Below are 22,619 nucleotides of genomic sequence, written 5' to 3'. Positions count from 1 at the left end.
TACTTACGGGACAGGGGCAGTAATGGTCTCTCTAAAGGCAACTTTTGGCTTTCCTGTGATGCAAGGACAGCCATATTCTCTTTCCATCCTCTAAAAAAAAGGGGATGGGTGGGGAAGAAGGGTTGAGAGGGGTAGGTTTAGAATAGAAGAAGATAAGCCAATTTTTCCCATAAAAATATATAGTAAAATATTAAATTTTATTCCCTTACACATGCCATTCTTACATGTGCTAAACTGACATTTACCAGGACTTAACCAGACTTTCTTCACAAGCAGTAAAAATTAATGCTAAAAATAATTGTTATATTTAAATTTAAAAAGTAAACTGAAAAAAAAACCCCTAAGCATCTTAAATACCTCAGAAACATTCATTCAAACATAATAGATAGGCAAATTATAAATCTTAAATTCTTATATGGATTAAATGCATGATAATGCAATGGATTAAATGCATGATAATGCAATGGATTAAATGCATGATAATGCAATGGCATTTATAGATTTTATATAAATGAATTCTACTTTAAACCAATTTATACTTACCTCTAAATTAATCTACCCACTAAAACTTTACCATCGCCTATATTATTATAGTATTATTGGAACAGTTTATAAATCATAGCTTTTTCACTATCTCAAGTTAAAAGATATGATCACACCAATATTTTTAAATTGTAAATCATATATCATTCGTTTTTATCCATGTATATGCAAGAACTTTCCTAGGGAAAAACAGGCTCCACCCATCTTCTCTTATAATTATGATTTTCAAGTATTGACTTGGGAGGAAAACAGGCAAGAAATGGCCTGAAGAGTGAGTACTGATGGGTAGACTTTCTCAGTAGCTGTCTCCTTACATGTTGTCACCCTCCGGCTGGGCCCAGAATTTATTTGACCCAATTTACAGGACCTGGGAAAGGATGGATGGTGCGGTTGCAAATCCCCTGAGTCTAGATTCCAGAAGTTCCCAATACTTTACAAATAAAAAGATTCAGAGATCAAAGACAATTAATTTGTAAAATATAGTGGAGAAGTCAGTCTATCACAGCTGGATACAAACAGAGTGAGGCATAAGAACCACCGTTAGTTTATGATCATTAGATTGAGAATTGCTGACTTTTACTCTTTACAAAGTACAGTAATAAACTGAATTCAGCTTAGCTTCCTTATTATTCATTACCTGAGCATAGATTTCCAGGTGTAATTCCCCCATTCCAGATACAATTGTCTCTTTGTTTTCAGTGTCAAAGTAGACTCTAAACGTGGGATCTTCTCGGGTAAATCTGCTGATACCTTTTGAAAATTTTTCTAGATCATTCTTTAAAAAAAAGTCATACATTTTACTAAGCATGATATGCAATTAGATTTTTAAAAGAACTTTACACCAACAGCTAAGTGAAAAAAATGATCAACATCTCGTTCTTAGTTCATGAGCTTAGATACCACATAGCCAAGAGAGGAGGGAATAACTAGCTGATCAAAGTTTCTTTCCATGCCAAGAGAGAAAACAAGAGTATAAGATTTAACTCTATCTCTTTCTTATTACACTGACAAAAAGTGCCCATTTGTAGTTGAATATTAAGGAGAAAGTTGGATTTTGGTACTTTTTAGAAATCCTATGCATAAGCATAATCAAAGGAATCAGCATATTTACCAAGATTCTATTGTAGATTTAATCAGGATATATAAGGCCAACAGTAAACCAAATGCCACACTGAGACTTCTCCCTTTCAAAACAATCTGCCTGGGGCGGGCCACGGTGGCTCAGCAGGTAAGAATGCTTGCCTGCCATGCCCGAGGACCCGGGTTCAATTCCTGGTGCCTGCCCATGTAAAAAAAAAAAACAATCTGCCCAGATGGAGTATGATGCATCATTATTTCACTTAGATGTGATTCCCCATAATAATGACCCTCCAAAGATGTTTTAATCCCCTAAAACCTGTGAATAGGTTACATTAGCTGGCAAAGAGGACTTCGAAGATATAATTAAGGTTATATAGACCTTGAGGTGGGGAGATTATCCTGAATTTTCTGAGTGTGTCCAAAGTAAGGACATGGGCTCTTAAAAGTGAAAGAAGGCAGAAGGGTAGGTCAGAGGAATGCAATGACTGGAGAAGAGACAGGAAAGATACGAAATGTGAGAGGGACTCAACTTACTGTTACTGGCTTTGAAGGTGGAGGAAAGGGGCTAGGTGGGCAGCTTCTATAAGCTGAGAACAGCCTTCAACTGACAGTCAGCAAAGAAACAGCCCTACAATCCCAGTCCTACAACCACAAGGAACTGAATTCTTCAAACAACCCGAATGAGCAAAGAAATGAATTCTCCCTTAGAGCCTCCAGAAAAGTATACTGCCCTAATAATACCTTCATTTTAGCCCAATGAGAACCATATCGGACTTCAGACCTACAGAAGTGTGAAATAAATCTGTGTTGTTTTATGTTGTTAAGTTTGTGGTAATTTGTTGTTGACAGAAAACCAATACACCATATATCAACAGTATTAACAGGTATCATTTACCATGTACCTGGAGCTGTGTTATGTGTTTTACAGGTAAGGAAACCAGGTACAGGGAAACTAACAAGTTTGTTCAGAGCCACACAGCTACTGCACTCAAGGTTGGGACCAACTCCTAGGTCAGCTGATCTCTAAAGTCTTCTGCCTTTTCCATGCATTAGTCAGGTTCCCTCTACTTACTAGAAGCAGCCCTGCCTCCACTACTGAAGCTCATGGCTTTATACAGTGAATTTAAATTAATTTACTCTAGTAAGTAGACACATTTAAACTTTTTTATTATATAAATAACGCCAAGACACCTAGAAACGTTTGGGATATTAATGCATTTGATTCCCCTCCATTATTGTGAACTGTAAACAGTTAAATGTATTACACAAACTCTGGATTTAGAAATGAAGATGCACAATACTTTTAACTTCTAACCCTACACATTTCTCAGAGAGAAAAGCAAACACTTAGCAAAGCACTTGGAACAAACAAACTATGGCATCTTACTGAGGTAAGTTGTAAGGTTCACCTTTACTCAAATTTCTGTCCCCTAAATATTCTCTCCTCTACAGTGAAAAGATTCTTGAAAATCTTGAGGTTCCTCAAAATGGATTAAGGAGTAGCCATTAATATATCCTAGATGACAATAAATTAGACTAGGTTTTATAAATGATAGTTCCCAGATGACAAGAGGTCATAAAATCACTAATCCGCAAATGAATGAATTTCAACATACTATATATTAGCATGGTCGTTTTGAAATGCAAGGCAACTTAGAAAGTAAACAATTAGGTTCAAGATCAGGACTAATTCCAATGGCAAGCACTATGAACACAGAAACTATTCAAGACAATTTTGGCTCTGTAAATAGTTAAATGACATTAAGACCCAATTATAAAATAGTTATATTTTAAAGTGAGAAAAATAGCCTTGCTAATCAGTTTTCCTAATAGGCTTTTCATGTTATAATCAAACAATTACTTCCTAACTATTATAAAATCTGAAGGTATAACTCACAATGCAATTAATCAATGCAATATTCTAATATACTTTAAAGCAGGGCTTTATTAAATAAGAGCAAATGCCTCTGTTTTCTCTTTACTACCTAAATCCAGGAGCCACCCTGGAGCCAATGATGTAATAAAGAGGTATATTTACCACCATCAATTTCTTCAAAAATACTCAGAAGTTACGACTAGGAACAGACTGGTAAATTAAAAAGGTAATCTCAATATCAAAAGAGGAAATAAAGACCTTATTAATACTGGTTATCAGGTACAATGTGCATTGTGAAGACAGATGAAAAGGAGTTTAAGTTTTTATTGTGAGCTTTAAGTCAAACTCCTACCTTATTGGAAGGCTTCATTGCTACTGAAATGACAGGATCAGGAACATGAATTGACTCCTAAAGTATTTTTTAAAGAACAGAAGAGAATTTGAGTACTGTATGAATCAAGGATGGATTAATTTTTGTATACTAGCTTTCATCAGAATAAAAGACAAACAGAAACCAACATCTTTAGACTGGTCAATATATATCTTAAACTGTTTTACATTAAACACACAGGTATCCACTTACATGATCTCCCTCCTCCTAAAATATAACAAAAATTATTTTACCCAATAATTTACTTAACACCATTTAAGGCCTTTAAATTTAATGATACTGTCAGGTTAACATAACTACTATAACGAAGCCAAATGTCGAGACATGGAATTTTTATTGGCTAAAGCTACATTTGCTGTTGCAATTTGGGCAAGTTACTTTACTTAATAAAAATATACTATGATGACTGATAAAGGAAATGAAAGGGCACTAGATTATTTATATACATGTGTTACCTCATTTAACCATCACAACTCTGAGATATTAATTGCTCCCATTTTACCAAATAAAGTCACTAAAGGCTTAGAAGGAAGATAAAATTACTTGGCCAAGAACCAGTAGCTAGCATGGGGCAGAGGTGAGACACTAACCCAGTTCTATTTACTTCAAAGCCTGAGCACTTTCCAGAACCTCCATCCAGACCCTTCATAACACCAATGATCAATATTTAGAGAAGAACTTATCAACAATACTTAAAAAACATTCCCCTTATATAGAACTCAAACAAAAATTACATAGATTTCTTTATGGGCTTTTCAGAATATCTTAAATCAACATGTAAAATCATAGTTATTAGAGAATATTTTATATAAAAAACTTGACTATATAATTATAAATTCAACATATGATACGAAACTATTAGAGTACTCATCTATTAGGATTGGACCAGCTCTTATATAAAAGCCCCATTGCAAATTCCACCGCTGCAAGTTACCTCTTCCCCTATGTACCTTACTTATATCCTTTCTTTACTGAATGGAGGACAAAGACCACCCTCATGAATCACTGATCGTAATGCAGGAGAGCTTGCCCTTCTACAGCGGAAGAAGGGGATTCAAAGGCAGGAACTTCCTGAGTTCGTTACTCCCGCAGGATCGCTCAGTGATGAAAAGGAGCCTCTTCTGAGTTCCAGAGGGTAGGCCATGTAGAATAAGTCGGACTGTCTAGTGGCATCTTGCCTTCTGAGCATGATTACATTGCTATTCCCAAGTCAGTCTAAATGTTATAGTTGTTCTCCAGGGGATAGAGAAAAGGACCCCAGTCTCTGGCTACTGACTTAATAAGGAAGCTGCACTTCTTTGAGAAGAAGCTTGATGGTGGTGGCAGCAATTAGAGAGGCATGGTGGGGAGGCAGATCTCAGAGTGAAGGTGTCAGAGCTACATGATCTAAGTGTATTCAGTCAGATTTTCCTTCCATGCTAAACCTTGGAGGATTGTGTAATGACTTTACTAAGAAGAATGAGGTAAATAAGCTTACACAGAGGGCTTGGCTTGACATTCAAAGTGCCACAACTGATCTTTACTCGATGTCTGTGGCACTCAATGCAAACTTCTTTGGTAATTTTTCTGAAATACTAAATGTACTACACAAAAATAGAGACTTTTGAAATTCAAGTAAAGAATCTGGAAATTAAATGACTTACCATAGAAAGGCCACTATTATCTCTGTTTGTGAATGTGTCCCCACTAGCACAATCAATGCCAAACAATGCACAGATGTCTCCAGCATATACTTCCTCAACATCCTAAACAAAGAAATAAGGCAAAATGATACTTACAGGTGACATAAATCAAGACATGGTCACCAAAAAGTAATTGTACAATATATACATTATACATACATAAACACGGCAGGATTTCTCACCATGAATTCTACAAAGAATGAATTAGCTAGAACCAAGGCAATTCCAATATTCAGTCATGGCAATATGTATTTTGAATAGGACCTTTATTTAAACCACATCACAACAGACAAGATTTTACTTTAAATGGGAGGAAAACTCAGAGCTATGGCGTTAGATGGAATATCTAGCAAAAAAAACCAAACAAAACGCATAATTCTCAAGTTATGTACATGGAATTAAAAAGCATGTATTATATGTTCTTCTACATAAAAGGAAAAACTGCACAGGGAGTTTTGAAAACACAGGCATAACAATCTATTGTACTTAAAATAGTTTTAGTTTTCCACAGATGCAAGCAGTTAAGAAAACACAGGAAATGCAAGAACAAAGCATTGGTGCCTGCAAGCTTCCCAATTTTTGTTCCTCTATACTGGCAGTTCATTCACAACAGCTGTGGCTGTGAGTGTCAGTGAGCATGAATAAGTAACTGTGTGTGTCACTTTACTGTTACATAGCTGTATATAATCTCCTAGCTTCTGGGCCATGAAACAGCTGTGACTATCACAATCCCTCTACCCTGCCCCCTGCTGCCTAGTTTCCAAAATGACAATGCTATACAATTTTGAAAGAATGCCTATATATCTTGCAGAACAGACAAGGGTTATAGCCACCCAGAACTTCTGAATGTCATAAGATTTTGCTTATGACAAAATCTCCAGAAATTTAGACCCCAACTGGGAAAGGAGGGGAGTGAGAACAATGGCATGCACTTAGTATTACTAACAAGGTCTAACCCTAAGGACCAACAAAGGTTAGGCAGCTTCAAGGCCAATTAAGGTCATAATCCAAAGATTATCTCTGAGGCCAGATCTTGAGGGGATTTATATCTCTGGATGGATTCTGGTATGAACATGGTCCTCCAGGGTTTTGTACAATAGGAATAAAGGCTCTAGGGTTAAGCAGGGCTTTCAGGCCTGCAATATTTCACATTCTTTGGAAAATAAATTCATTGAAAATGTGGGAAATTATGTGTGAATTTATTACTCTCACTTACCTTTTATTAAAAATATTTTTATTGTAAACAACAAACATACAAACATTCTTGACATGATTACAATCAATGGCTCAAATATCATCACATAGTTGTGTATTCATCACCACGATCATTTTTTTTAACACTTGCATCTCTCCAGCAAAAGAAATAAAAAAGGAAAAATTCATACATGCCATACCCCTTAGCCCTCCCTCTCACTGACCACTAGTATTTAAATCTACTCAATTTATTTTAACTTTTGTTTCCCCTATTATTTGTTTATTTCTTCTCATTTATCTTTGAATACCACAGTTACATGTCTTAAGTACACACTATACCCCTTGTGAAGACAGCTCTGGAAGAAAGTGAGGCATCTGGTGTTCTCAGTCTCTGGGAATTATCCCATCTCCCTAACCTTGGACCCTGAGGAAATAAAGCTACCTCACAACCAGTTGTATAAAAAGTATTCTTAACATCTGCTAATTTAGCCTAGAGTATTAGATCAGAGCTTCTTCTAGGAAAGAAGAAAATAGTTAAGAAAATCTTTAACTCGAAGTGATTTTCTAGTAGGACTCAGAACAGCAAGAAGGTAGAGCTATTTCATCCACATTAGAGAAATTTCTGACCTTACAACAACTTTGTACTTGCCTCCATCATGTCAGCATGCATGCGAACCAGCCGTTGTATCCGCACTTTCTTTCCTGTCCTTGTGTTATATATGGTATCACCCTTTTTCAACTCTCCCTGATAAATGCGGACATAAGTTAACTGTCCAAATCGACCTGCCTAGAAATCAAGATTGAATAAGTGCAGGAAGAATAAAATAGAAACACAAGAATCAAAATTATGAGGAAAACGTCACAACTATCTCTGAATATCTCCCCCAGTTTTAGTAGTCCACCTTAATACTTCAATACTAGCTTAGAATATAGATAAGATAAATTAAACGGTTACTGTGGCTCTCTTTCTCTGGTATCACAATCCAAGATACTCTGCTTCCTCTGATATAAAAGTCATCAGAATTTTTTAAATTATGTATATAATAAGGCTTTACACCATAGTCTTCTATTATTATTTATAAGTTCAGTATAATGCAATAAGAAATGAAACAAAAATGAGGTATAATTATTAAAAGGACAACAAAAATATCAGTTGAAATATTGAAAGACTATACCATATATCTAAAACAAAGCTTTGATAATCACTTGGAAATCTATTCAAATTAGTTATATAAAATGACAGAACGTAAAATGAACAATCAAGGACCAAGACTTCTAAATACTAACATTAACCAATTAGATATGTATTCTGAAGATGCCAAACTTTTCATATTAATTTACAGGTTTATTATAACAGCAATAAGATTTTAATACTTGATTAGTGACTCTAAAATTCATTTATAAAAATAGGTAAATATGGAAATTACTGAAAAAACTATAGTAATGAGAACTCTAGCTGATATAAAAACACATTAAATGCTTCAAATATAAAACTGAACAGCCCACAGAATATAGTATAAATATCTAAAAAATGTTTGTCAATAAATGCTGAAGGAGGCACTGCAAATCAGTGGAAAAGTATAGGATTGTGCAAAAATTGGTAACTGGACATTTGGTTTTATATTTGGAGGCAAAAGAGATAAATTTAGATCCATACCAAATAAACTGCAGTTTCATTAATGATAAAACACACACACACATATACAAAAAGGAAAAGAAACAAAAGTATTTGTTTAATGTATAGAAAGAGGATTCATTTAAAAAATGAAACAACTACTTTTAAAAAAGACTGATTTAGTAAATTAAGTATAAATTTTATATAAATTTTCAAAATTTTTCAAACAATCAAAACTGTTGATTGTTAGGGAAAAAACAACTTTATTAGAGGAAGATGGTACAAAAAAATAAGTATTAAAACACCGTGACCGTAATAAATAAAAGGCAAAATAAATATACAATTACGAGAGGAAATATTACATAACAAATATATGGAAAAATGTTCTCTGTTATTAGGATGAATGGCGAGATGAAACACTACAATACTATTTTTAAGTTATAAAATTAGTAATGATTTTTAAGTAATACCCAATGCTGATAAAAATTCACTGAAATAATCTAATACACGAATTCTGAGAGTATGAAAACAATCTTGAAATACAAACCACCAAACATCAAAACATTTCATACCTTTAACAATCACTAACTGGAAATTGTTCCTGAGAAAAACTAAATATATATTGTTTTAAAACTTTATGCTAAAAATTTTACCATAGTGATATTTCTACTCTTTAATTTATAATTTTTTTTCTCATTATAGAAATAATAGCAAGTATTTAAAAAACAAGAAAAGGCCACAAGGTACAATCCCACCCCAGAAATAACCACTCTTTACACCTCCAGCCTTTCTACCTTCTCCCTACCTAAAATAACAAGCACAGATGCAACACTCCAGTGGCATTAAGTACACCTACTGTGCAAACCTTGGCTTCTAACACCTTCTCTACTGAAAGGAGTTAGGGCTCCTTGGAGAAATGGCTGATTCTAGGACTGGAGAGGGGTAAGAGGGGCAAAAAGAAGGAGCAGGAGCATCTTGTAGTGCCAGAAAGTAAGGAAGTGCTCAAAAAAGCAAAACAATGAGGTATGTCAGGAGGACACAAAAGCCAAATGAAGAGCTCCCAATGGCCATACCTGGGAAATGTAAGCAACAAAATAAATAATATTAATATGGATTATAACCCAAAGCAGAAAATAAACATCCATGAGTCAGTACCTACATAAATGACTGAATAATAAATGAAGGAGGGAAAAAATTCTTCATACTGAAGAATTCAAGATAATTTGTACAGACACTGCTCACTCAAGAAAATGGAGCATAGCTGCTACACCCCTTAAATGCAGGCTGCACATAATGACTTCCTTCCAGAAGTACAGATTGGAAAGGGGGTGGAAAAAGTGTTTACAATGAAGAAACCTGACAAACAGGACCTCAGCCAGGTGATCAAGGTCAACGTCAACAGTGATAAATCATGTTAATAATCTATAACCTTGATATGACATGATAAGAACTGTACTTTTCCTCCCAAATCCATAACCCCAATCTACACATGACAAAAACATCAGATACCCCCCAAGTGAGGCACACTCTACAAAATACCTAACCAGAACCCCTCAAAACTGTTAAGGTCATCAAAAACAAGGAAATTCTGAGACACCGTCAGAGGCTGGAGGAGCTTACAGAGAGACATGACAACTAAGCATGGTATCCTGGACTGGCTCATAACACAGAAGAACACACATAAAAACAGGAAATTTAAAGTAAAGAGTTTAGTTAAAAATACTGTATCGATATTTGGTTACTTGTGATAAATGTATCCTAGTAATGCACGTTCACAGTAGAGGAAACTGGATGTGGGGGCATCAAGGAACCCCGGACCATCTTCACAACTTTTTTGTGTAAAGTTAAAATTATTCTAAAATTTAAAGTTTATTTTTAAAAATCAGAAACATCTTTCTATGTCAAAAAATAGTCACCACAACATAATTTAAAGAGTCTGAATCAGAATCCATTGTGCAGATGTATTTCAACTTATTTAATCAAACTACAATTCATGTTCATTTTCAAATGTCTGTAAGATTTCACTTATAAGCAAAGATGGAACAAGCAAACTGAAGCTAACTTTAATACACTACCTTTCATTAGTTCCTAGAACAAATTTCTAGAAGTGTATCAAATGTTATTTATAACAGCAAAAACCTACAATTTAAATGTCTAACAATTAGGAAATTTTAGGTAAATATGATATATCTACGTGATGGAATTTTATGTTGCCATTTAAAATGTTCAGGCTATCTATAGAAACATGGAACATATCTACTGTGATGTTAAATAAAAAGAGCAAAACAAAATTATAGGTAGTATGGTCTAAGTAAAAATTTATACCTTAAAACTGCAAAGAGAGAAACAGGAAGGAAATGTAACTAATAACCATGAAATGACATGTGCGTACTAGGGCTTTGCAAATTCTTTATCTGTTCTTTCCACTTTTCCTATTTTCCAAATTTTCATAAGGGGCATGGATTTATAATAGGAAAAAATCTTAAAAGAAAAAGAAACTTCTATTATAGCAGTTAAATACATTAGAAAGTAACGTACCTCCAGTTTAAAAGCCAGGCCTACAAACGAGTGAGAGTTGTCTCTTTTGGAGTTCATTAAGATTTTGGTTTTCTCTTTTGAGTCACTTAAAATAAAAGAAATATAAATTTATGGGATGCAAAATTTCATATTTCTTTTATATCAATTTATTTCATCAAAGAGTATGAGAAAAAACGTATGCTAAATATTTCTGGCCTCACATATAAGTGAAATTTCACTGAAAGAGAGCGATAAGAATAAGGTCTCAGGGCTTTGCTACTTATAATGAGAACCAGAGTAGACTAAAAAACAGAAATGGTCTGGTAGGGAAAGAAAAGAAAGAAAAATAATCAGTGACAGCTTACAAAATAAAAGTCTTAAAAAATAATAATAATAAATAAAAGTCTTGTTTCTTAAAGCTTTTTGTTTCTTAAACAGTACTGAAAATTGCTGGCTCCATGAGAAAATTGTCTAATGCTAAAATCTTAAATAGGTAATGAAACAAACCATACTTCTACCTCACAAACAGTATATGATATGAGAATGCTACAGTAAATATTTTTCTATATGCCAAAATTATTACCTAAAACCAATGATTTGTTTTTGTAGATCAAGGATAAACAGAAACCACACGTACAACATGTAAGTAGTAAAATCATTCTTAAGTTCCCTCAAAATGTATAAGTGTTTTTGCCATAAACTCCAACTCAATTCCAGGACTTACCCCTCCTGATTGAGAATAGCATAATTCTGGACTTCAGATGGATTTGGGAGGTATTCTAAAATAGCATCTAAAAGAGGCTGCACTCCTTTGTTCTTCAAGGCACTTCCCAAAAAAACAGGAGTAAATGATCTACTTAGAGTAGCTCTTCGGATTGCAAGCTACAAAAGAAAAAACAAATACATAAATATTTATCTTTAAATTTAGATGTTGTGCTTCAAATGAATTACGAACTAACACACACGAATAAAATGAACTGATACTCATTTGAGTGCTGGCTCTAGGGAAAGAGAGACTAGAATCAGGTGCTGTGCCAGTTTGAAATGGTCACGTACCCCCAAAAAAGGCATGTTCTTTAACCCTCATTCTACGTTGCTGGGTAGGAGCTTTTTTACTGTTCCCATGGAGATGTGACCCACCCAATTCTGGGTGGTAACTTTTGATTAGATAGTTTTCAGGGAGATATGTCTCCACCCATTCAAGGTGGGGTTGCTTCACTAGAGCCTTTAAAAGGGAACCATTTTGGAAAAAGCTTCAGTGATCGCAGAGCACTGTGGAGATGCAGAAGGAAAACGTCCCCAGGCAAGCCATTGAAGAAGTCTGGAGAGAAAGTCAGCAGACATCATCCAGTGCCTTCCCAGCTGAGAGAGAAACCCTGAAATCACTGGCCTTCTTGAGCCAAGGTATATTTCCCTAGATGCCTTAGATTGGACATTTTTATAGTCCAATTATAACCTTGCAACTTAATAAATTCCCTTTTTAAAAGCTGTTCCATTTCTGGTATACTGCATTCCAGCAGCTTACGAAACTAAAACAGGTGCATATAACTTAAGATAAAAAAATAAAACAGAGGGCGGAGCCAAGATGGCGGCTTAGTAAGGTACGTGCGTCTTAGTTCCTCCTCCAGAGCAACTACTAGGTGAACAGAAACAGTGCAGAACAGCTCCCGGGGCCACGGCAGGGAATGGACACACAGCGTACCCCAGTCTGGACTGGCTAGTCTGACTGCGAGACTCGGCTGCGGTGAGCTCCCCGAGCGGCGCGAGACTCCCCGAGCAGCGGCAGCTGTGGCGGCCGGAGCTCCTCCCTCCCTCCTTCCCAGGCCAGTTGAGAGTCTCGGAGAGGCAAGTTTCCCAAGCAGCAGCGGCCGGCGCCCCTCTTTTGCGGGCGGCTTCCTGGACCGGCTATGAGTCTCGGATCAGAGGGCTACCCAAGCCGCGGTGGCCCACCCCCGCGGGCGGCTTCCTGGTCCGGTGGCGAATTCCCCAGGCCGCGGTGGCCTGCGACCGATGCCCCTCCCCCGCGGGCGGCTTCATGGTCCGGTGGCGAATTCCCCAGGCCGTGGTGGCCTGAGACCGACGCCCCTCCCCCGCGGGCGGCTTCCTGGTCCGGTGGCGAATTCCCCGGGCCCGCTGTGGCCGGCGACTGACACCCCTCCAGGGAGAGGAGGGAATTTTCAACAGTGGCAGGGACTGGGTCCAACCAAACACCAATAGGGAAATTAATAAAGGAACCAAAGGGTCCCCTCAAGCCGCGGCGGCTGACGCCCCCACCACGCGCGGCCCCCCGAACCAACTGAGAGAATTGGATCGGAAATCCCCAGTCCGCGGAGAACGGTGACCGGGGGGATCCCTTCCAAACACGTGAGACAAACGTGTGCCACGAGCGCCACCTACTGGGCAGGATAAGAAAAACAGAACCCAGAGATTTAACAGAAAAATCTTACAACCTTGTTGGGTACGACACCCAGGGAAATCTGACTAAATGCCCAGACGCCAGCAGCAGAAGATAACGGTCCACGCTCAGAAGATTGAGAATATGGCCCAGTCAAAGGAACAAACCAATAGTTCAAATGAGATACAAGAGCTGAGACAACTAATGCTGAATATACGAACAGAAATGGAAAACCTCTTCAAAAATGAAATCAATAAATTGAGGGAGGACATGAAGAAGACATGGGCTGAACAAAAAGAAGAAATAGAAAAACTGAAAAAACAAATCACAGAACTTATGGAAGTGAAGGATAAAGTAGAAAAGATGGAAAAAACAATGGATACTTACAATGATAGATTTAAAGAGACAGAAGATAGAATTAGTGATTTGGAGGATGGAACATCTGAATTCCAAAAAGAAACAGAAACTATCGGGAAAAGAATGGAAAAATTTGAACAGGGTATCAGGGAACTCAAGGACAATATGAAGCGCACAAATATATGTGTTGTGGGTGTCCCAGAAGGAGAAGAGAAGGGAAAAGGAGGAGAAAAACTAATGGAAGAAATTATCACTGAAAATTTCCCAACTCTTATGAAAGACCTAAATTTGCAGATCCAAGAAGTGCAGCGCACCCCAAAGAGAATAGACCCAAATAGGCGTTCTCCAAGACACTTACTAGTTAGAATGTCAGAGGTCAAAGAGAAAGAGAGGATCTTGAAAGCAGCAAGAGAAAAACAATCCATCACATACAAGGGAAACCCAATAAGACTATGTGTAGATTTCTCAGCAGAAACCATGGAGGCAAGAAGATAGTGGGATGATATATTTAAATTACTAAAAGAGAAAAATTGCCAACCAAGACTCCTATATCCAGCATAATTATCCTTCAACAATGAGGGAGAAATTAAAACATTCTCAGACAAAAACTCACTGAGAGAATTTGTGACCAAGAGACCAGCTCTGCAAGAAATACTAAAGGGAGCACTAGAGTCAGATACAAAAAGACAGAAGAGAGAGGTATGGAGAAGAGTGTAGAAAGAAGGAAAGTCAGATATGATATATATAATACAAAAGGTAAAATGGTGGAGGAAAATATTATCCAAACAGTAATAACACTAAATGTTAATGGACTGAATTCCCCAATCAAAAGACATAGATTGGCAGAATGGATTAAAAAACAGGATCCTTCTATATGCTGTCTACAGGAAACACATCTTAGACCCAAAGATAAACATAGGTTGAAAGTGAAAGGTTGGGAAAAGATATTTCATGCAAATAACAACCAGAAAAGAGCAGGAGTGGCTATACTAATATCCAACAAATTAGACTTCAAATGTAAAACAGTTAAAAGAGACAAAGAAGGACACTATATACTAATAAAAGGAACAATTAAACAAGACATAACAATCATAAATATTTACGCACTGAACCAGAATGCCCCAAAATACGTGAGGAACACACTGCAAACACTGAAAAGGGAAATAGACTCATATACCATAATAGTTGGAGACTTCAATTCACCACTCTCATCAATGGACAGAACATCTAGACAGAGGATCAATAAAGAAATAGAGAATCTGAATATTACTATAAATGAGCTAGACTTAACAGACATTTATAGGACATTACATCCCACATCAGCAGGATACACCTTTTTCTCAAGTGCTCATGGATCATTCTCAAAGATAGACCACATGCTGGGTCACAAAGCAAGTCTTAACAAATTTAAAAAGATTGAAATCATATACAACACTTTCTCGGATCATAAAGGAATGAAGTTGGAAATCAATAATAGGCCGAGTGCCAGAAAATTCACAAATACGTGGAGGCTCAACAACACACTCTTAAACAACGACTGGGTCAAAGAAGAAATTGCTAGAGAAATTAGCAAATACCTCAAGGCGAATGAAAATGAAAACACAACATTTCAAAACTTATGGGACGCAGCAAAGGCAGTGCTAAGAGGGAAATTTATTGCCCTAAATGCCTATATCAGAAAAGAAGAAAAGGCAAAAATGCAGGAATTAACTGTCCACTTGGAAGAACTGGAGAAAGAACAGCAAACTAATCCCAAAGCAAGCAAAAGGAAAGAAATAACAAAGATTAGAGCAGAAATAAATGAAATTGAAAACATGAAAACAGTAGAGAAAATCAATAAGACCAGAAGTTGGTTCTATGAGAAAATCAATAAGATTGATGGGCCCTTAGCAAGATTGACAAAAAGAAGAAGAGAGAGGATGCAAATAAATAAGATCAGAAATGGAAGAGGAGACATAACTACTGACCTCACAGAAATAAAGGAGGTAATAACAGGATACTATGAACAACTTTACGCTAATAAATACAACAATTTAGAGGAAATGGACGAGTTCCTGGAAAGTCATGAACAACCAACTTTGACTCAAGTAGACATAGATGACCTCAAGAAACCAATCACAAGTAAAGAAATTGAATTAGTCATTCAAAAGCTTCCTAAAAAGAGAAGTCCAGGACCAGACGGCTTCACATCTGAATTCTATCAAACATTCCAGAAAGAATTAGTACCAACTCTCCTCAAACTCTTCAAAAAAATCGAAGCAGAGGGAAAACTACCTAATTCATTCTATGAAGCCAACATCACCCTCATACCAAAACCAGGCAAAGATATTACAAAAAAAGAAAACTACAGGCCAATCTCTCTAATGAATATAGATGCAAAAATCCTCAATAAAATTCTAGCAAATCGTATCCAACAACACATTAAAAGAATTATACATCATGACCAAGTAGGATTCATCCCAGGTATTCAAGGATGGTTCAACATAAGAAAATCAATTAATGTAATACACCATATCAACAAATCAAAGCAGAAAAATCACATGATCATCTCAATTGATGCAGAGAAGGCATTTGACAAGATTCAACATCCTTTCCTGTTGAAAACACTTCAAAAGATAGGAATACAAGGGAACTTCCTTAAAATGATACAGGGAATATATGAAAACCCCACAGCTAATATCATCCTCAATGGGGAAAAATTGAAAACTTTCCCCCCAAGATCAGGAACAAGACAAGGATGTCCACTATCACCACTATTATTCAACATTATGTTGGAGGTTCTAGCCAGAGCAATTAGACAAGAAAAAGAAATACAAGGCATCAAAATTGGAAAGGAAGAAGTAAAACTATCACTGTTTGCAGACGATATGATACTATACGTTGAAAACCCGGAAAAATCCACAACAAAACTACTAGAGCTAATAAATGAGTACAGCAAAGTAGCAGGTTACAAGATCAACATTCAAAAATCTGTAGCATTTCTATACACTAGCAATGAACAAGCTGAGGGGGAAATCAGGAAACGAATCCCATTTACAATTGCAACTAAAAGAATAAAATACCTAGGAATAAATTTAACTAAAGAGACAAAAACCCTATATAAAGAAAACTACAAAAAACTGCTAAAAGAAATCACAGAAGACCTAAATAGATGGAAGGGCATACCATGTTCATGGATTGGAAGACTAAATATAGTTAAGATGTCAATCCTACCTAAATTGTTTTACAGATTCAATGCAATACCAATCAAAATCCCAACAACTTATTTTTCAGAAATAGAAAAACCAATAAGCAAATTTATCTGGAAGGGCAGGGTGCCCCGAATTGCTAAAAACATCTTGAGGAAAAAAAACGAAGCTGAAGGTCTTGTGCTGCCTGACTTTAAGGCATATTATGAAGCCACAGTGGTCAAAACAGCATGGTATTGGCATAAAGATAGATATATCGACCAATGGAATTGAATAGAGTGCTCAGATATAGACCCTCTCATCTATGGACATTTGATCTTTGATAAGGCAGTCAAGCCAACTCACCTGGGACAGAACAGTCTCTTCAATAAATGGTGCCTAGAGAACTGGATATCCATATGTAAAAGAATGAAAGAAGACCCGTATCTCACACCTTATACAAAAGTTAACTCAAAATGGATCAAAGATCTAAACATTAGGTCTAAGACCATAAAACAGTTAGAGGAAAATGTAGGGAGATATCTTATGAATCTTACAACTGGAGGCAGTTTTATGGACCTTAAACCTAAAGCAAGAGCACTGAAGAAAGAAATAAATAAATGGGAGCTCCTCAGAATTAAACACTTTTGTGCATCAAAGAACTTCATCAAGAAAGTAGAAAGACAGCCTACACAATGGGAGATAATATTTGGAAATGACATATCAGATAATGGTCTAGTATCCAGAATTTATAAAGAGATTGTTCAACTCAACAACAAAAAGACAGCCAACCCAATTACCAAATGGGAAAAAGACTTGAACAGACACATACCAGAAGAGGAAATACGGATGACCAAGAGGCACATGAAGAGATACTCAATGTCCTGGCCATTAGAGAAATGCAAATCAAAACCACAATGAGATATCATCTCACACCCACCAGAATGGCCATTATCAACAAAACAGAAAATGACAAGTGCTAGAGAGGATGCGGAGAAAGAGGCACACTTATCCACTGTTGGTGGGAGTGTCAAATGGTGCAACCACTGTGGAAGGCAGTTTGGCGGTTCCTCATTTTTGAGGAACTGAATATAGATTTGCCATACGACCCAGCAATACCATTGCTGGAAATCTACTCAAAGGAATTAAGGGCAAAAACTCAAACGGACATTTGCACACCAATGTTTATAGCAGCGTTATTTACAATTGCAAAGAGATGGAAACAGCCAAAATGTCCATCAACAGACGAGTGGCTAAACAAACTGTGGTATATACATACGATGGAATATTATGCAGCTTTAAGACAGGATAAACTTATGAAGCATGTAATAACATGGATGGACCTAGAGAACATTATGCTGAGTGAGTCTAGCCAAAAACTAAAAGACAAATACTGTATGGTCCCAATGATGTGAATCGACATTCGAGAATAAACTTGGAATATGTCATTGGTAACAGAGTCCAGCAGGAGTTAGAAATAGGGTAAGATAATGGGTAATTGGAGCTGATGGGATACAGACTGTGCAACAGGACTAGATACAAAAACTCAAAAATGGACAGCACAATAATACCTAATTGTAAAGTAATCATGTTAAAACACTGAATGAAGCTGCATCCGAGCTATAAAAAAAAAAATAAATAAATAAATAAAACAGTTTTTTCTCAGGGTTAGAAAGCTATGTGCTGCACAATTTGCTTTCAGTACTTTTGAAATGTCACTAATTTCAATTTGGCAAAGAAATACATATTTTAAAAATACATACATATGTTTTAAAACATAAAATACAGGGCGGGCCGCGGTGGCTCAGCGGGCAAAGTGCTTGCCTGCCATGCCGGAGGACCTCGGTTCGATTCCCGGCCCCAGCCCATGTAAAAAAAAACAAACAAACAAACAAAATACAATAAAACAAGAAAATGTTTAAAGATGTTTCCCTTTCTTCCTTCCTTCTCTCTGTCTTTCCTTCCCTTCCTCCCTCAAAAAAAAAAAAAAAAAAAAAACCCATAAAATACATATTTAATATGTATAAATACATGTATATTATATTAATTATATATGTATAAATATAATCTTTAATTTTAAATTAAAATTTAAATAAATATAATTTAAGTATATAAAAACACACATTGTAAAAAAACTCTGGCAAGATATACAAGAAATTATTATTCACCTTTTTGAGGGAGTGGGCAGAGAACTAAGCAGATGGAAGACACAGTGGGAAATTTCTTACCGTGTACCTCTGTATACCTAGTAAATGTTTAAAAGTATTTTTTAATTTGAAAGTATTATTTACTAAAACACATTTAAGTAGCTGATAATTTCTTTTTTAAAAGAACAAACATAAAAGAAACCAAGTAGAACAAATCACTCACAAATTAAGGGCCATGATAATAACAAGCTATGAAATTATAGCTCTAGGTATAATTATACCTCATCCCCTAATGCAAGCACTCCCAATGTGTCCCAGCTGCATTTCCTGGTGGAAGCCTGGCTGGCTGAGCAGGCCTCTGACAGGGAGTTGTGGAGCTTTAGCTCTAGCAGCTGGAAGAGGCAAACAACACTGCTGTGGCTACAACCTGCCACTACAGAATTATGGGGCCAGCACACAGTTACTTTTCAGTCCTTGTGAAAAAAACATAAAACTAAAAGCCTGAAGCAAAACATTTAGAAAACCATTTCTTAACGTTACCATACTGAAAATTAGGATAATAGTTAAGCATGATAAAAAGGAGTTTAGAAAAGGAAAAACATGCATGACAAGACAGCAATTACTATTTGAAATTATTTTAAAAATCTGCTTCTGCTGCTGCTCTTGCCAGGAACCAGAAATGTTTCAGTCACTAATCACTTAGACTACTCTAGGCCACCTGGCCACATCTTGACTTTCCACTCTTCTCTAATATGCAATTAGGGACTGTGGTAGGTTAAATTACATACCCAAGGGGCGGGGGGTGGGGGGGGGACAACTACGAGGACAACTACAATGACCACGCCACGTTCCTAATCTAAATCTATCACTGCAGATATGAACCCATTGTAAACAAGACCTTTTGAAGACAGGTCCTTAATTTTAGTTAAGGTGGGTCTTAATCATACTATTAGAGGCTCTATGAAGAGAAAGCCACATGGAGGAGTGAAGATGGAAGTTGACAGAATTCAAAAGGGAAAGGAGAGGAAGTTGTCACCTGCATTGCCGTGTGATGGAAAATCCAAAGACCCAAAGATTGCTGGCAGCCAGCAACAGAACACAGTCTTTGGGGAGAAAACACTGCCTTGCTGATGCCTCGATTTTGGACTCCTCCTAGCCTCAAAACCATGAGCCAATAAGTTCCGGCTGCTTAAGCTAACCCATTGTGAGTTATTTGTCTTGGAAGCCAGGAAACTAAGACAAGAACATAGGGGAATCTTACTATAATTACTTCACATCCATAAAACAGAGGAACACACAAAGGTGGTAGATAGATAGAAGAAATAAAACCTATTCCTTAAAACAGATAGATTTTTCAAAAATTTTCTCTTAAGAACCACTTTCATACTTGAAAATTGTTGTCTTTCATTGTCCCTAATAATATATCCAATCACAATACAGAAACTAAAGTATAACCTTGTACCCTTGGCAGAAAAGTATTATAGCACGCTTGAAACTGTTAACTGTAGAAAAGCCTGCTTGCAAAGCTAACGCTTGGCTGTTGCATGGAAAGGTTGATTTCAGAAGGGTTCCCACCATTCCCAAAACCGGTCTAAGAGAGGCTCACTGTGCCCAAACTGTAAAATGTAGTTGATGCTGGTTTGGTTTACTCCTGGCAATCTCTAATTTTGGCATGTGTTATGCATAAGGTGTCTACATGACCAGTCCCCAATAAAAACCTTGGACACTGAATCTCTAATGACATTTCACATTTGTCATAACTTGTTAGAAGAAATAAGCGTGTCTTCACTGCAGCTTGGTTCCTCCGGACTTTCCCATATGCTTTTTTCCCCTTACTGATTCTGTTTTGCATCTTTTGCAGTAATAAATGATAGCTATGAATAAGACTATATGCTGAGTCCTATGAGTCCTTCTAGCACACTACCAAACCCTTTAATAGATAAAGAACCTAAATCACTATTGTGATTCCCAAGATACAATGTGACTTTATTTAGGGGCAGACATGGTGTTCTTTACTCAACAGAGTGCTGAGATAGTAAAGCCTTTGTGAGTGCTAAAAGTCAAAAGATATGAACTGCGATGGTTAGTCTCATGTGTTAACTTAGGTTCTTGTGCCCAAGAACCTATTTGGTCAAGCACTGGCCTACTTGTTAATGTGAAGTTATTTTGAGGTAGGATTTGGATATATAACTGCATCTACAGTTGACAAAGAAGACTGCCCTAAACAATGCAGTGATCTCCTCATCCAATCAGGTGGAATTCTTAAAAGTCAGAAGTAAGGATTTCAGGATCAGAGAAGACTTCAGATTCAACCTCTGTACTGGCTTTTGTCAGAATTTCCAGACAGCTGGTTTCCCCTGGAGAATTCAGATGGAGGACTGTAACATCACCTTTATGAGTTTCCAGCTTATGGCCTGCTCTACAGTTTGGAACTGAAGCCCCCCGAGTTGCATAAGCCAATTCCTTATAATATATCTCATATTTGCATCATATCACACTCTTCATTCTGCTTCTCTGGAGAACCCTAACAGAACACAAAGTTCCTGTCCCTGGGGATCTGACTTACTGTAAACGCCATGAGCGTAATGTCTTACACACAATAGTTACCTATCTGATCTCTGCTGAGTGCACCAAATATTATGAAGTGGTATGGCAACAGGAATATCACTCTTAGCAGAGACCTTTTTTTCTGAAGAGCTGAAGAATCAATTAAAGGAATCTAAAGAGCTTCCAAAATGTTACAACAGTGTAGTATCAATATTTAGTCTGCAAATTTTTAGCAGCCTAAGCTCTCAACGTCCCTATAATTACCTTCTTTCTTTCCTTGCAATAAGGATACAGCAAGAGGTTGACTATTAAGTTCTCTTTTCCCCTAGAACCACATTACAACTCCTTTCCCATTTTAAGATGATATGTACCTCATTACTTAAAAAAAAAAGTATGTCTTACATCCTGACCAAAAGCAGGAAAAGATGTGTAATTAATAAAGTGCCAGTGGCAGAGAGAGTTCAAATAAAGTCAAGAGGCTACTCTGGAGGTTGCTCTTATGTAAGCTTCAGGTAGACCGTGCCATCTATCATAACCTGCCAACCCCCAACCAGGACCATTCCAGTCAATCCTAAAGAACACCTAGGGCAATATATAAGATTCCACAAGGGTTCCATGCACTAGACTAACTTTTCAGAAACCTACAACGTCCAGATGGGTACCTGGTCCAGATAAGTCTGAAACCTAGCCCAGCCTCTCCAGAAAATCAGATAGTTCCATCTCCCTACCCCATATTAGTGACAGAGCCTTCCAATATCAAAAATTTAGAATTGCCATAGCCCAAACAACCCCAAAGAGAGGTATGGAAAGATCAAAGGTGATTGGGGAATTATACACAGAAGATAGGACTTAAAAAATGAATATGAATGCTGAATCATTAAATTGATATCTCTTTTAGACTTCAGTATTTTAGAGCAGCTAGAAGTAAAAACCTAAAATTGTGAAATCGTAACCCATGTCAAAGTTTGCAATATGTTCTACAACTAATTGTGGTGCTGTGCTCTGAAATTTATAGCTTTTCTGCATATATGCTATTGTTCACAAAAAAGAAGGAAAAAAGTTGATTGTGATGATAAAAAAGTATTTAAGCCCTCTAGCCTCCTATATT

The 22,619-nt window shown here is 36.7% G+C and overlaps 1 protein-coding gene across 2 annotated transcripts in view; it reads right to left on the bottom strand.

Annotated features, from left to right (window-relative positions):
• GFM1 (G elongation factor mitochondrial 1) overlaps nucleotides 1-22,619 on the bottom strand; it is a 61,322-nt gene that overhangs the window by 20,113 nt on the left and 18,590 nt on the right. For both annotated transcript variants that reach the window (XM_077160886.1, XM_077160887.1), the window contains exons 7-13: nucleotides 11,623-11,780; nucleotides 10,920-11,004; nucleotides 7,416-7,553; nucleotides 5,534-5,635; nucleotides 3,852-3,908; nucleotides 1,181-1,318; nucleotides 8-90 (exon numbers count right to left, since the gene is read on the bottom strand). In XM_077160886.1, coding sequence (XP_077017001.1) covers nucleotides 8-90; nucleotides 1,181-1,318; nucleotides 3,852-3,908; nucleotides 5,534-5,635; nucleotides 7,416-7,553; nucleotides 10,920-11,004; nucleotides 11,623-11,780 — 761 coding nt within the window. The remainder of the gene's footprint in view (nucleotides 1-7; nucleotides 91-1,180; nucleotides 1,319-3,851; nucleotides 3,909-5,533; nucleotides 5,636-7,415; nucleotides 7,554-10,919; nucleotides 11,005-11,622; nucleotides 11,781-22,619) is intronic.

Source organism: Tamandua tetradactyla, chromosome 5, assembly GCF_023851605.1.
Source record: "Tamandua tetradactyla isolate mTamTet1 chromosome 5, mTamTet1.pri, whole genome shotgun sequence".
Classification (NCBI taxonomy): Eukaryota; Metazoa; Chordata; class Mammalia; order Pilosa; family Myrmecophagidae; genus Tamandua; species Tamandua tetradactyla.
Note: the sequence above shows the minus strand (reverse complement) of the source record. Positions and strands in the feature narration are given on the sequence as shown.